This window comes from Pinus tabuliformis, chromosome 1_2 (assembly GCF_031772625.1).
Source record: "Pinus tabuliformis cultivar Carrire ecotype Pingquan chromosome 1_2, CPIR1, whole genome shotgun sequence".
Lineage (NCBI taxonomy): Eukaryota > Viridiplantae > Streptophyta > Pinopsida > Pinales > Pinaceae > Pinus > Pinus tabuliformis.
The window spans coordinates 1,343,745,559-1,343,760,067 of record NC_142298.1 but is presented as its reverse complement, the minus strand read 5'-3'; the positions used below and the strand labels follow the sequence as shown (position 1 = coordinate 1,343,760,067).

General features: G+C 40.9%; 1 protein-coding gene across 1 annotated transcript; it reads left to right on the top strand.

Annotated features, from left to right (window-relative positions):
* The first annotated feature begins 13,752 nt into the window (after positions 1-13,752).
* LOC149211197 (uncharacterized) lies at positions 13,753-14,307 on the top strand. The gene has a single exon (XM_089399210.1). It carries the CDS (start codon positions 13,753-13,755, stop codon positions 14,305-14,307), a length of 555 nt encoding a protein of 184 aa, XP_089255336.1.
* Positions 14,308-14,509: the final 202 nt, after the last annotated feature.

Below are 14,509 nucleotides of genomic sequence, written 5' to 3'. Positions count from 1 at the left end.
TGTCAAAGCATGTATACGACATGAGGACGGAGAGGAATTAACAGCATCAAGTAATTCCTCAACAGGACTCCCTCTACTCCTATTCAAGCGCAGCCAATCAAGTGCTTCTCCAAGCACACCGCAAAGCGCAACTGTTCAAAATAGCAACAAGAAATGCTAAATATAGAAGTGCTAAAAATAGCATTTCTATAAATAACATTTCGAGATACATTCCAATTTTAGTTATTCCCTGAACTAAAATTGAGAATTAAAATTCGAATTTGATCTAAGTAGTTGTTTGTAAAATAATTAATTCATTCATCTTGACTTAATTAGTTGGAGAAAATCAAACATGAAGTCTATGTGAAGACATGCAACAATTATCCCTTTGATTGAGGAAGTTATCCTTTACTTAAGGAGATCAGGATGAGTTGTACTTTGAGTTGTAATTAGTTAGATCAGTTAACTGAGTTAAGTCCAGTTAGATTAGTTCCAACAGTTTGTGGAACTGATTGCAAGTTCAGTTAGTTAATGCATGCATGCATGTAACTAGTTTACTTCAAATAACTGAATATTCTCTCATAAATAACTCATGCATCTCAGTTCAGTCAGAGACCCAGTTGAGATCAGAGGATGGGACAATATACTATCAGTTGCAGGAATATTCCATTGAAGATATCTCTTGCATGCAGAAGGAATTCATTCCTTGAGGATTGCACAATTATTTCTGAGTTTGGGAGTTGTGTGAGAGGTAAATTCACACAAGTGGTAGCTAGAGGACTCGGGAGAAACTACGTAAGGAAATAGGAGGCTTGAAGGACTGAAGGAAGGCATATCTTGTGTCCATTATGTCTATGAGCAGCATTGAGGGATTCTACTGAGAGCTTGATAGCTTGTGAGCTAAAGCTTTGTGTAATCCTGATATATTTCCACTTGTATGATAATACAGATAGCGGGGTTTTCAGTTGTGGCTTTCCCCAAAGTATTCTTCTGTGTTCATGTGTGATTGATTTCTCATTCTCTGTTATGTGTTCTATTTGATCTTGCTCAAAATCGATTAAGCTTTTGCAAGTTTGTTTGTAGAAGTAGATCAAGTATTTTTCTTTAGTATATTGCATTATCAGGTGATCTACAGTGAGAATTTCTACATGGTATTAGATCAAAGGTGATCAACGCAGAGAACAATATACAAAGAAGGGATAGGTTCGAAGTTTGAAGTTTCTGATTATAGAAATCAAATTCTTATCACATTTCAAATTTCACCAATGGCGTTCAACGATTTGAGACTCGAGTATGCCCTGGATGGCAGCTCAAATTATATAGCCTAGAAGGATCGCATGGAAACAATATTAGAGGAAAATGGTTTGAAGGACTTCATTGATTAAGAATTCCCCAAGCCAGCAGAACCTAATGCCAAAGAATTAGCGGAATGGAAGAAATATGCGGCTAGAGAGAGGAGGATCCTTCTGGAGGGAGTTTGAGACCATATTGTCTCAAGTTTCCATGGGAAGGAGACACCATTTTCAATGTGGAAATCATTTAAGGATCTATATAAGAACAACAACGATCAGAGGAAGTTGGTGCTGAAAGACAAGCTTCGGAAAATCAAGTGTGAAAAGGGCGACACGATCTCTACATATCTGAACAAGCTCACAACTTGCAGGGATGAGCTTGGAAGTGTAGGAATCACGACAGATGATGATGACATGGTGAGTCTTGCTCTCCTTGGTCTTCCTAAGAGCTGGCATAGCTATCAAGAATCAGTAAACGGAAGAGAGAAACTGCGAAATTGGGAACGACTGTGATTGGATTTGATGTAGGAAGAGATAAGGAGAAGTACCAAAGATGGTTCTTCATCAAAGCATGATGATGAAGAAAATCTATCCTTAGCGAGTAAGGCGAGGAAAGGGAAGGGGAAGGCTTCCCATTCCAAATTGAGTTCTTCCCATGGTGGGAAGAAGATTGACAAATCAAAAGTGTGATCCTTTCATTGTCATGAGGTGGGCCATTATGTGACGAATTGTCCACAGAAGAAATTTAAGAAGGGATCCTCGAAAGGATCAGATGGTGAGGCACTGGCCTCACAGTTTGAATTAGATTTCACCTCATCGCATGCATGGTTTCATTGATCGTGGGTAGTGTTTGGTACTTGGACAGTGGAGCCTCATTCCACATGATCGGCGACAAGAGTTTATTTAATACCTTGGAGGAGAAGGACCTCCAGATGCGCATAGAGATGGGCAATGATGGAAGGTACTGTGTTTCAAGTGAAGGTACGGTTGTGATTCAGAGGGAGCATGGAGCTCCTCTCACCCTGAATAATGCAAAGTATGTGCTTGGACTGAAGAAGAACCTGGTGTCCATCGCTATGTTGGAAGACAAAGGCTATTATGTAGTATTTAGTAAAGGAAAGGCATTCTTGAGGCACATTGGCATAGGACAGACCAAGAGGATTGGGATTTGATTAAAGAATCTCTACAAGCTAGAGGTAGATGACCATGCTGGATTGAGTTCCAAAGTAGATTTGGTGCAAAGCCAAGATGTTGGCAAGCTATGGCATAGAAGATTGGGCCACTTGCACCATGGGGCCCTGAAGATCATTCAGTAGATTCTTACCAGACTTTCCGAGGGTAAACTGGAGCAAGTGGATACATGCAAAGGTTGTACCTTGGGTAAGTATGCAAAATCTTCCTTTCAGGATCGAGACAGTCGAGTTGGAGCAATCTTGGAGCGAGTTCATACAGATGTGTGTGGACTAGTCTCGATAGCCTCCATCACTAAACAAAGGTACTATGTTATTTTTGTTGATGATTTTCTCGTAGATGTTGGATCTACTTCATGCAGAAGAAGGATCAAACCTTCTTAAGGTTTTGTGAGTTCAAAGCCTTGGTTGAGAAAGAATCTGGAAAGAAAATAAGGACGTTGCGAAGCGACAATGGTGGAGAGTATGTCTCTCAATAGTTTAAAGGCTTCTGTGCAGTAGAAGGAGTTAAACGGGAGTTGACGACACCTCATAATCCACAACAGAATGGGGTGGCCGAAAGGAAGAACAGAACAATTGTGGGAGCAGCTTGGGTGATGCTGCATGACCAAGGCCTACCACTTCATTTATGGGCCGAGTCATGCAATACAACAGTATACTTGTAGAATAGAAGCTTACATTGTATATTGGGAATGAAGACACTAGAGGAGGCTCTTTCCAAGAAGAGACCAGACGTGAGTCACTTTTTTGGCTCATCAGTATTTTTCCATGTGACCAAAGATGTCTGGAAGAAGTTATAGCCAACAACTGAGTTGGAGATACTTGTGGGGTACACTGATACACCGCAAAACTATCAGGTGTTCTTTCCTACCAGTGAGAGGATAGTGGTATGCAGAGATATGAAGTTCAACGAGCAGAAGGCCATGCGATTTTACCTTGAGAGGGAGCTCAAGTTGCATGCAAAGGAGGAATTTTTGGTTCCTTAAGAAGAGGAACCTCAAACTGATGTGGAGCAGCCACATGCAGAGAATCCATGAGTGGAGACATCCATTCATGCAAAGTTTTCTAGAGATGGGTAGAAATTCTCAAGGGAAGCTGACAGATTGATGATGGATGTGAGAGAGAATGTGGGATAGCCATTTTCTCAGTGCAGACAGAGGAGGTCACCTGAGCGGTACATTGGTTACATGGCCCTGTTTGGGGAATGTATAGAGAACGAACCATCTTCCTTTGAGGAAGAAGTGCAGCAACCAGTCTGGGTTGATGCTATGGTGGAGGAGTATGACTCCATAGTTTGTAACAGTGTTTGGGATGTTGTTCCAAGACTGGAGGATAAGTCAATGGTGAGTTCTCGATGGCTTTACAAGGTAAAGAAAGTAGCTGATGGTAGTGTTGAGAAACATAAGGCAAGGTTTGTTGCCTGTGATTTCTCACAGATTGAGGGGATCGACCATGATGAGACTTTTACTCCTATAGCAAGGTACTCATCTATCAGATCGATGTTGGCACTATCAGCACATATGGGTTGGAAGATCCATCAGATGGATGTGAAGATTGTGTTCCTTAATGTCAAGATTGACGAAGAGGTGTACATAGAGCAGCCGGAAGGATTTGAGGCAGTTCGATTGTGAGTCGCATGTGTGCTGACTCAAGAGAGCTTTGTACGGCTGAAACAAGCACCTTGTGCTTGGTACACCAGGATTGATAGCTATTTCACCGGGTTGGGCTTCACAAAGAGTGAAGCGGATGTGAACCTTTACCACATCATGTTAGAAGGTAAGCCATTGATTATTGTTCTTTTTGTTGATGATCTGATATTGACAGGTGATGATCAGTTGATCAAGTCTTGTAAGGAGGACCTTGCAAGAGAGTTCGAGATGAAATACATGGGTCTCATGCACTACTTTCTAGGCATGGAAGTGTGGCAGAAGGATGGGGAAGTGTTTGTGTCTCAAGGCAAGTATGCTAATGAGATACTCAAGAGACTCCACATGAAGAAGTGCAAGCCCATGCAGACTTCTCTAGCAGGTAACTGAAGGAAGGAGGATGCTACTTCAAGTGAGGTAGTAGCTACTACTGTTTATCAACAACTTGTGGGTTCATTGATGTGTTTAGTGAACACACGACCAGATTTTTGCTTTGCGGTGAACCAAGTCAAGCTATGGTTCAGCCTACCAAGTTGTTTTGGAAGGCATCAAAGCATGTGCTGACATACCTCAGAGGCACATCTCAGTATGGATTATGGTACAGATGGATAGAGGGAATGAAGCTTCAAGGCTTCACAGATGCATATTGGGCAGGGAGTCCATCAGATTGGAATAACACTTCAGGAAGAATTTTCAACCTTGGTTCAACTATAGTTTCTTGGTACAGTAAGAAACAGAGGTCAGTTGCACTTAGCTTAGCAGAGGTTGAATACATGGGTTCTATTCAGTCAGCATGCAAGGCCATTTGGATGTGGAAAATTCTAGTTGGATCCAACTGTGATCTGTTGCGATAATCAGAGTTGTATCAAACTCTCTGAGAATCTAGTATTTCATGATATGTCCAAGCACATCGATATTCGGTATTATCATCTTCAAGATTGTGTGATGAAGAGGATCATGTTGTTGCAGTATGTTTCGACAGAGGAGCAGGATGCAAATATTTTGACTAAGGTATTGTCAAAATGAAAATTTGAGTTCCACAGAGACAGGATTGAGGTGGCAGATAATCCCTTTCTTGTTGAGACGGAATGTTGAAAATAGCAACAAGAAATGCTAAATATAGAAGTGCTAAAAATAACATTGCTATAAATAGCGTTTCGGTTAGTTAGTCCCTGAACTAAATTTGAGAATTAAAATTCGAATTTGATCTTAGCAGCTGTTTGTAAAATAATTAATTAATTCATCTTAAGTTAATTAGTTGGAGAAAATCAAACATGAAGTCTATGTGAAGACATGCAACAGTTATCCATTTGATTGAGGAAGTTATCCCTTAATTAAGGAGATCAAGATGAGTTGTACTTTGAGTTGTAATTAGTTAGTTCAGTTAATTGAGTTAAGTCCAGTTAGATTAGTTCCAACAGTTTGTGGAACTGATTGTGAGTTCAGTTAGTTAATGCAAGCATGCATGTAACTAGTGTACTTCAGATAATTGAATATTCTCTCATAAATAACTCATGCATGTCAGTTCAGTCAGAGACCCAGTTGATCCGGATTTAGACAGGAACGCAATAGATTACAGAGATAACCATAAATACAGAGATGAAATAACCATAAACACAGAGATGCAGCGGAAATAATACTTCATTTCATTACTGTAAAATACTGAAATATGCTTACAACCAGAAATGGAGATAAACCAGCTAGGGCGATGGTAGCTTATCTCTGAGAAGAGATGTGCGGCTACATGCCTCTGAACTGTTCCGAACTGTGTTACAATGAGGCTCGAAGGCCTATTTATTGTTGAGAAACAATGGAAAACCCTTCACATCCCGAAACCTAACCCTAGAAGATGAAACACCAAATTGTGGGCCCCGTTTGGGTAAATTGGTACATCAATTTCCTGGGGTCGTAACTTTGGCCTACGATCTCCGTTTGACGCGTACGATAGCTCGTTAGAAAGATCTATCCGAGTACTACCACTTTGGGAGGCAACATCGGTCCATGGACCCATGTTGCTCCAGAATCCCAAAAAAACGTCGTTTAGGGCCTCAAAACGGCTCCGGAAGTTCAGGACCCGAAAAACTGCTAAAAATAGTAAACTGTGCTACAATTTAGGAAATTGAAAAGACTGAAAGAGACAGTTGTGGGGGTCCAAATGGGTTGGTGGGTGGCCACCAACATCCACCTGGATCATTCCTCCCCCCTTAGGAAGCAATGGTCCCCATTGCGTTGAGTTCCTCCATCTGCTGAACTTGTCCTGCAACCTCTGATGTGTCCAGTAATGGTGGGAAGCATGGTCGACGATGGTCCACATTGAACATTTGGTGCAGGCGAAGGAATGGAGGAATGATGTGCTCCAAAGCATTGTTCCCCATAGCCTTGGTACTGCTATAAGGACCATGTCGGAGCGATCTGAGCTTCTGATGGGTTCTAGTAAGGCGTTCTTTCTGTCGATGCAACCAGACTTTGTTGCCCACCTGAAACTTGTGTGGTACCCCTGTGCGTGAGAAGTTGTTCATGTGTTCTGTCATGACCGTATTCCTTTGCTGTTGCTGCTGCGTAGAGGAACCCTTTGCAGGGGTCATGGATGTAGCAACAATCTTCCCCTTACTTTGGGAGTGGACCAGACAGATGAATTTCCTGGTCTGTGATATGAGCTTGCTGCCTTTCTTGGTAGTGATCAAATATGTGGCGGTAGGTGGGGCTACCTCCGGTATCCGGTATAATGAATCATTCAAAGAAATAATGACAGCCCGAGGCCTTGACTCATACACGGCATGTCGTCTCCACAAGTATGGCTGGCGTAGTAATACATCACAAACATCCAGAGGTGTAACATCACACAATACCTCGTCTGTGAAGGGCTTGATGCTGTATGGAAGGCGGCACTGCTGGCGAACTTTCAGATCTCGTCCTTCGTGAAGCCACCCGATACTGTACGGCTGTGGGTGTGGTGTAGTCGGTAGGCCCAACCGCTTCACGACCTCTGCTGAAACCAGGTTCTTTTGGCTACCACTGTCGACAATGAATCGCAGCGGTGAACCCTTCACCCACATCTGTGAGTGGAAAAGACGCTCCCCCTCCTCTGGATCTTCGGGCTCATTTTTCTTGATCTTGGCGGTGGCAACAGTGGCACTGGGATCCGCATCAATGATCTGCTTCCCTTTGCCATTCCCCTTGTCGAGTTCTGGCTCAGGGTCAGAACATGCATCTGATTCGGAAGCCTTCAACTCAGCCACCAGCGACTGCTTGGTCCGACACTCACTTGTGTTATGAGTGGGACTCTTGTGGAACTCACACCACTTTCCTGTGTCCTTCTTCGGCTTCGTGGTGTTGTTCTTTTCTTGCGGCTTCGACGGGTTTTCTTGGGTCACTCCGCCTTGGCTTTGTCCTTTGGGCTTCGGATTTGCAGATCCAAAGTCTCGCTTCTTCTGTTTGAACTTTTGCTCGATTTTGACAGCGTATCGGTACGCTGTGCCGAGTGAGGGGATGTTCAAGAACACCATCTCTTCATGGATGTATCTGTGCAGGCAGCCACGGTATTTGAGTACCAGATGCAGCTCAGAATCTTTGATACCCAACTGTGTGCGAAGGGTATGAAAAATGTTTGTGAACTCCGGCACATCTTGGTCTCGTCCCTGCCGCAGTGTGGTCCATTTGATGTATTTGTCCTCATAGCTTCCGACAGGGTAATACTGCTCCTTGATGGCATCCCGGAAGTCATTCCAAGTGGGTGGGGCTGAAAATAGTGAGCCTGTACTTTCATCCTTCTGCTCGCAGTAGGTTTCCCACTAGTCCTTGACGTGGGGGGTTGGAGAAGAGCAAAAACGATCTTTTCCCGACTTGAAAATTTGTGAACAGAAAAATACCCATCTAGCAGATTTAACCATTTATCTACGGCATCTGCATCTATTTGACCCTCGAAGATGGGGATTTCAAAATTAACTTGTACCTTGAAGGGTGTGGCATTTCCAGAGTCGCTGTTGGAAGCTGATGCGTCGCCTCTGGGTAGCCGCTGAAGGATCTGCGCAAAGCTATCCATCATCGCGTTCCTTTGCCGCTCGAGCGCTTCTTCGAGCAAGATTTTGATAGGATCTCCTTCCCCCTCATCTTTCTTCTCATCCGCCATGGGAGGCCGTCGGGATTTGCGAGGCTGGTCTTGCAAAGGTTCGACCAGTTCAAGCCCTAACTCCTTATATCCCGACCTCGTTGGGGACATGCAAAGAAAAACAGAGAAAAAGCAGACCGCTCTGATACCACTGATCCGGATTTAGACAGGAACGCAATAGATTACAGAGATAACCATAAATACAGAGATGAAATAACCATAAACACAGAGATGCAGCGGAAATAATACTTCATTTCATTACTGTAAAATACTGAAATATGCTTGCAACCAGAAATGGAGATAAACCAGCTAGGGCGATGGTAGCTTATCTCTGAGAAGAGATGTGCGGCTACATGCCTCTGAACTGTTCCGAACTGTGTTACAATGAGGCTCGAAGGCCTATTTATTGTTGAGAAACAATGGAAAACCCTTCACATCCGAAACCGAACCTAACCCTAGAAGATGAAACGCCAAATTGTGGGCCCCGTTTGGGTAAATTGGTACATCAATTTCCCGGGGTCGTAACTTTGGCCTACGATCTCCGTTTGATGCGTACGATAGCTCGTTAGAAAGATCTATCCGAGTACTACCACTTTGCGAGGCAACATCGATCCATAGACCCATGTTGCCCCAGAATCCCAAAAAAACGTCGTTTAGGGCCTCAAAACGGCTCCGGAAGTTCAAGACCCGAAAAACTGCTAAAAATAGTAAACTGTGCTACAATTTAGGAAATTGAAAAGACTGAAAGAGACAGTTGTGGGGGTCCAAATGGGTTGGTGGGTGGCCACCAACATCCACCTGGATCACCAGTTGAGATCAAAGGATGGGACATTATACTATTAGTTGCAGGAATATTCCATTGAGGATATCTCTTGCATGCAGAAGGAATTCATTCCTTGAGGATTGTGCAGTTATTTCTAAGTTTGGGAGTTGTGTGAGAGGTAAATTCGCACAGGTGGCAACCAGAGGACCCAGGAGAAACTGCGCAAGGAAATAGGAGGCTTGGAGGACTGAAGGAAGGCATATGTTGTGTCTATTCTATCTATGAGCAACATTGAGGGATTGTACTGAGAGCTGGATAGATTGTGAGCTAAAGCTTTGTGTAATCCGGAGATATTTCCACTTGTATGATAATACAGATAGCGGGGTTTTTAGTTGTAGCTTTCCTCAGAGTATTCATCTGTGTTCATGTGTGATTGATTTCTCATTCTCTGTTGTATGTGTTCTATTTGATCTTGCTCAAAATTGATTAAGCTTCCACAAGTTTGTTTGTATAAGTAAATCAAGTATTTTGCTTTAGTATATTGCATTATTAGGTGATCTACAGTGAGAATTTCTACAACACCAGCAAGTGACATGTCAAGGTCAAAACTCCATGTAATTATTTACTTTAAAATTTAAAATATTTTCTTGCCTTCAATCTGATAAGTTCAGATAAGCACAAATACAAAAAAAAAATTGGTTTATGTCTCTTCTAGATTCGTTTCTTCAATCAGTCACAAGCACAAGCACATCTTAGTATGTTACATGTATCATATTTATGTTAACTGTCCACATTTGTTTCTTCAATTGACCATAGAACTTAGCCCTGCAGCCAGGTCTTCGACATGCTCTCTTCACATACATAATTGAGCATTTCTCACTTGAAAATATTGAATGACGATATTCCCACATAGCCAAAGTTGAGGAAGGATATTTGTTTGACGTTATGCAAATATTCCCACGGAACCAAAGTCAACGGGAAATATGTATTTTACCTTACATATACTTCTAATTCTAGATTTCATCTAACTCCATTCCCTTAAAAAGTATAATATTGTTATTTAAACATAAGATTAATCTTTATTCTCTTCATTAGAGGACCCTTAAGTATTCCCATTGTTCTCTATGATTTAATTCTAGGGTGGAGCATTGAAGAGAATGATACCCATGATGACATGGCAGATGTGTCCAAAGGGAAGGAATTGTACATCTACAACATAGAAGAAAATAAGTAGGGCATAAAAATGTTTTTCTTTCTTGGTTTAGCCTAGAGAAACTCTGGGTTAAAAACTACCTCCATGATTGTTAGGAACCTACATAGGCACCTACATTCTCCGTGTGGATTGGAAGGTCAAAAACCAATCCCTTATAAATATTTTAGCTATAATGGTATAATGACTAATGATTTCTTTAATAAAAATTTTGGTGCTTCAGGAAATCTGAGTTAAAATGCTCCTGAAAGGATGCAACCAAACAAATTTAAGAAAAAGGTAGTAATCAAGTGATGAGGCTAAATTGGAGGTAGGGTCGATTTGTTGTTGAAAGAGTATTTAGCTGAAAGGTAATTGTTAGAAAATTTTTACGAGGAAAAGGAGAGGAGTCTCACTGGTTGCGACAAGGAAATCACAACTACACATAGGCTTAATAAAACACATAATTAATAAAACAAAGTAAAACATAAAAGGTTATGGTAAATCTATTTGTCAAATATTAATACCATAATGTGACAAGCCACACTTTATATTATATGCCAAAACATAAGGAAATACATTAAAGTGACAAATGGAGGTTGCAGCTCCAAGTGAAAAACACAACAAACTTAGTGCGATTTAGGCATCACTAGGCTGCAGAGTAAAAATGTCTGTAAAACTGGTTTTCATGTGCCCACCAATATTTCCTCCACGATTTTCTCCTCGCTACCTCAAATACTCTCTCACTCTCTAACTTGCCCAACAATACAAATGACTTTTACTTCCATATTTATCTCAACATACAAATTTGACATTAATAAATGGCAGTGCAAATAATTAATACGTAGCATTGGCGATTTTACATAGTAATTGGTTTTGTGAACTTACAGGTGTTGTGGAGTGTGAGCAATAGTCAAGGAGTAAATGTTTGTCTATGTCTATTTACCAAAATTTATTGAATGCCTTAACTTTTGTGTCATGATTGACTAGGAAAAACATGGTGTTTGTCAATGTGTTTAAGGCAATGGTTGGAATTAATATTTCCAACAATAACGACGTAAACATCTTACTAAGCATATTTTCCGTTAGGGTAACAAAGAGCATAAAGGTTGTTGTTGATATTACCTCCATATCCAGGTGTCAGAAGTTAGAGGGGATGCAATTTTGCGACTCCCGCCAAAGGTTATAGCAAGGAGAGGCCACTGATGCCTTACTCAGGTGTAAAATTTCAAACCTTCATTCAAATTTGAGTGCTAAAGAGTAATAACTGTGCTTAATGATTGAAGAGAAGGAACATGTTTAATAGCCATGCTTATAGCATTTCTAGATATTCTATTAACAACACATTGACCTAGATTTTAAATATGTTTAACAATTTATAATATTGCAAATAATCACTAAAAATGGGAAAAATATTCATTACAAATTGATGAATTCATTGCAAATTGATGGATGTAGCTGATTAAGATATTAAATGCATCTTTCTTTTCTATCAAATTCAGTTGGATCAACGCTAATTTTTTCTATATTAATGTATTTGGTTGTTTGTTGTTGTACTTTAGGATTGAACTCTTCTATTTAGGTGAAAGATCCTATTATTTAGATAGTGGTTCAAACCACTAGACAATATATGATTTTATATATATGAAACTTTGATTGAATGAAATGTGTTGAGGGCTTAAACATTCATTCTCTAGGTAAAAATTGACTCACTTGAAGAACCTCTTCATTTTATCTCATACTTTGTCCCCTTAAATTACGTTGTCCAAGAGAAAGATATTCTACCACAGCTTGGCAAGTAGATACACTATGAACTCATCTACAATGGTTCAACCATATGTGTTGGATCCATCCTACATCAGGCTGTTGGAATGTAAGAAAGGCACTGGAACTAGACTTGCCTTGCCTGGGCTGTTTCCGTGCCACTGTACCACTTTTTTCCAGATTTCCACTTTGTTGTCTATTATGATTTTTTTATGTCCCTACTGAGGACCCTGGTAGTTTTCTTTTCATTCTGGGCTCTCTCCAACAGTTGCTCTATGTTATCGAGTTATGGAATTTCTCTTTCAAAAGCTACAGTAACCTGCAAATTGAGTTATAATTTATATATAACTATCGCAATCTATAACTATTAACATTTAATATGAGTACATATCATTTTGATTTTTTATTTATATGAATCTATCATCTGCCATTTGTATTTTTCTCTTCTAGTCGCTAGCTTAGGGCTTAGAATATTTTTTTCTAAAACATTCCTGGTTTTCTCCATGTTGGAATTTCTCTTTCAAAAGCTAACACAGAGTCAGCGTCACTCCTTTTACTTTTTGAAATGTTAAAAGGCGTGACTTTACCTTGGGACCCAGAACCTTCAGCAACTGTAGAAAACAAAGTTATTTTGATAATGTAACAAGGGCGGGAGCCTTTCCTTTCTACTCAACATACACTCTTCTTGAAATTTTACCCTTGGAAAGCAAATATTCGACTCCAAGTTACAAAATCTTAATTATTATGACAATGTAATAAGGGAGGAAAGTTGAAAATAATTAATATTATTTTGTATTAATGGAGAAATGGTTACATAAGTTGTAACATATCTCCTTAGTTTAGGATTTGTTCCTAGAGTTTAGGAGTTTGTTTGCAACTACCTGATTTCTAGTGATGTACTTAATAATGTAATCATTCATTTGAGGAATAGTAGAGTGTATGGAGAGAGTTCTCTTTTGTATGAGTGCAGTCTCTAGGTGCAGTACTCACCTGTGAGCTGTAACTCCTCCTTTTTAATTCAAATCTGATTTTTATCTTGGTATCAGAGCACAGAGTAGGGATAGCCTTAATTTTTTTTTTTTTAGGATGCATCATTGATTACAGAACTGTAGTGGTGCATTTGTAGAATCAGGTGGACTGCAGTAACACCTGAAGAGAGGTCTCAGATGACTGATCATCTCTGAACGCCAGAAAGTGTTGGCGCGGTTTTGACACGAATAGTCGTGCCATTTTTGCACGCAAAGAAGAGATGGTGCTGGTTTTTAAGGAACAATCACGCCACTTGGCGTGGTTCTAAGGGTGATAAGCACGCCAGCACGCTAGAAAGTCCTATTGGCGTGGAAAATCCAGGATTAATCCCGCCAATTTCGTGACTCGCATCAATTTTGTTTCTGGTGCGTCTATTTTGCCGTTGAAGAGCGCCAACCTCTTTCTCTTTGAAAAATCTGCAATTTTTGCAGATCGGAGTTGCCCGGTGGTGGCACTTCGAATTTCCGGATCTGTTCGGTGGCAACATATCGGAGTAGCCCGGTGGTGGCATATTGGAGTTCCTGATCTACTCGGTGGTAGCAGATCGGACTTGCCCGGTGGTGGCGTGTTGAAGTTCCTGATCTACTCGGTGGCAGCAGATCGGACTTGCCCGGTGGTGGCGCATTGGAGTTCCAGATCTGTTCGGTGGCAGCAGATCGGATTTGCCCGGTGGTGGCGCATTGGAGTTCCGGATCTGTTCGGTGGCAGCAGATCGGACTTGCCCGGTGGTGGCGCATTGAAGGTACAATTTTTTTTCAGCAAAACAGAGGTTCGGATCTGGTATAAGTCAATATGAATAACAGTTTAGAATCGTATCTCCACGAGTCTGGCAAACTCGATGGATCAAATTTCAACAACTGGAAATTCAAGATGCAGACTTTACTTGAAAGTGCAAATGCGTGGTCGATCGTGACAGGAAATGAGCAAATATCAGGATCAGCCACACAAGAACAATATTGGGATAAAAAGGAGACAAAAGCAAAAGTTATATTGAAGATGTTCATTAAGGACAATGTTATCCCACATATTAGAGACTGTATATCGGGCGCTGACATTTGGACGACCATTAAAAATCTATACCAGACGCAGAACTCAAATCGTGTCCTATCACTTAAAGGCGAGTTGTTTGCATTGAAGATGGAGGAGAATGAATCCGCTGCTGGATTCATTGCAAGAATCAAAGACCTGAAGGACAGATTGGGAGATATTGAAGAGAAAGTTTCTGATTCAGATCTAGTCACGATCACGTTGAATGGAATGACTGATGATGATCATACATTCATCACAGGGCTGTCAGCAAGAGAGAAAGCCCCTTCATTTGAAGAGCTAATAGGGATTCTGATATAGGAAGAAGAGCAACGACAAAATTTGAAATCACAAAGAAATGACCTTGCTCCGATGGCAAAAAGGAGACAGTTTAAAGGGAAGTATGCTAGAAGCTTGTTGGAGAGGTTCAGAATGGAGCAGTGCAAATTAGCAGCAACATCATTACAACAAAACTTAAAGTTGAGCAGTGACGATGGTACTAAACAGGTGGATGCTACCATGT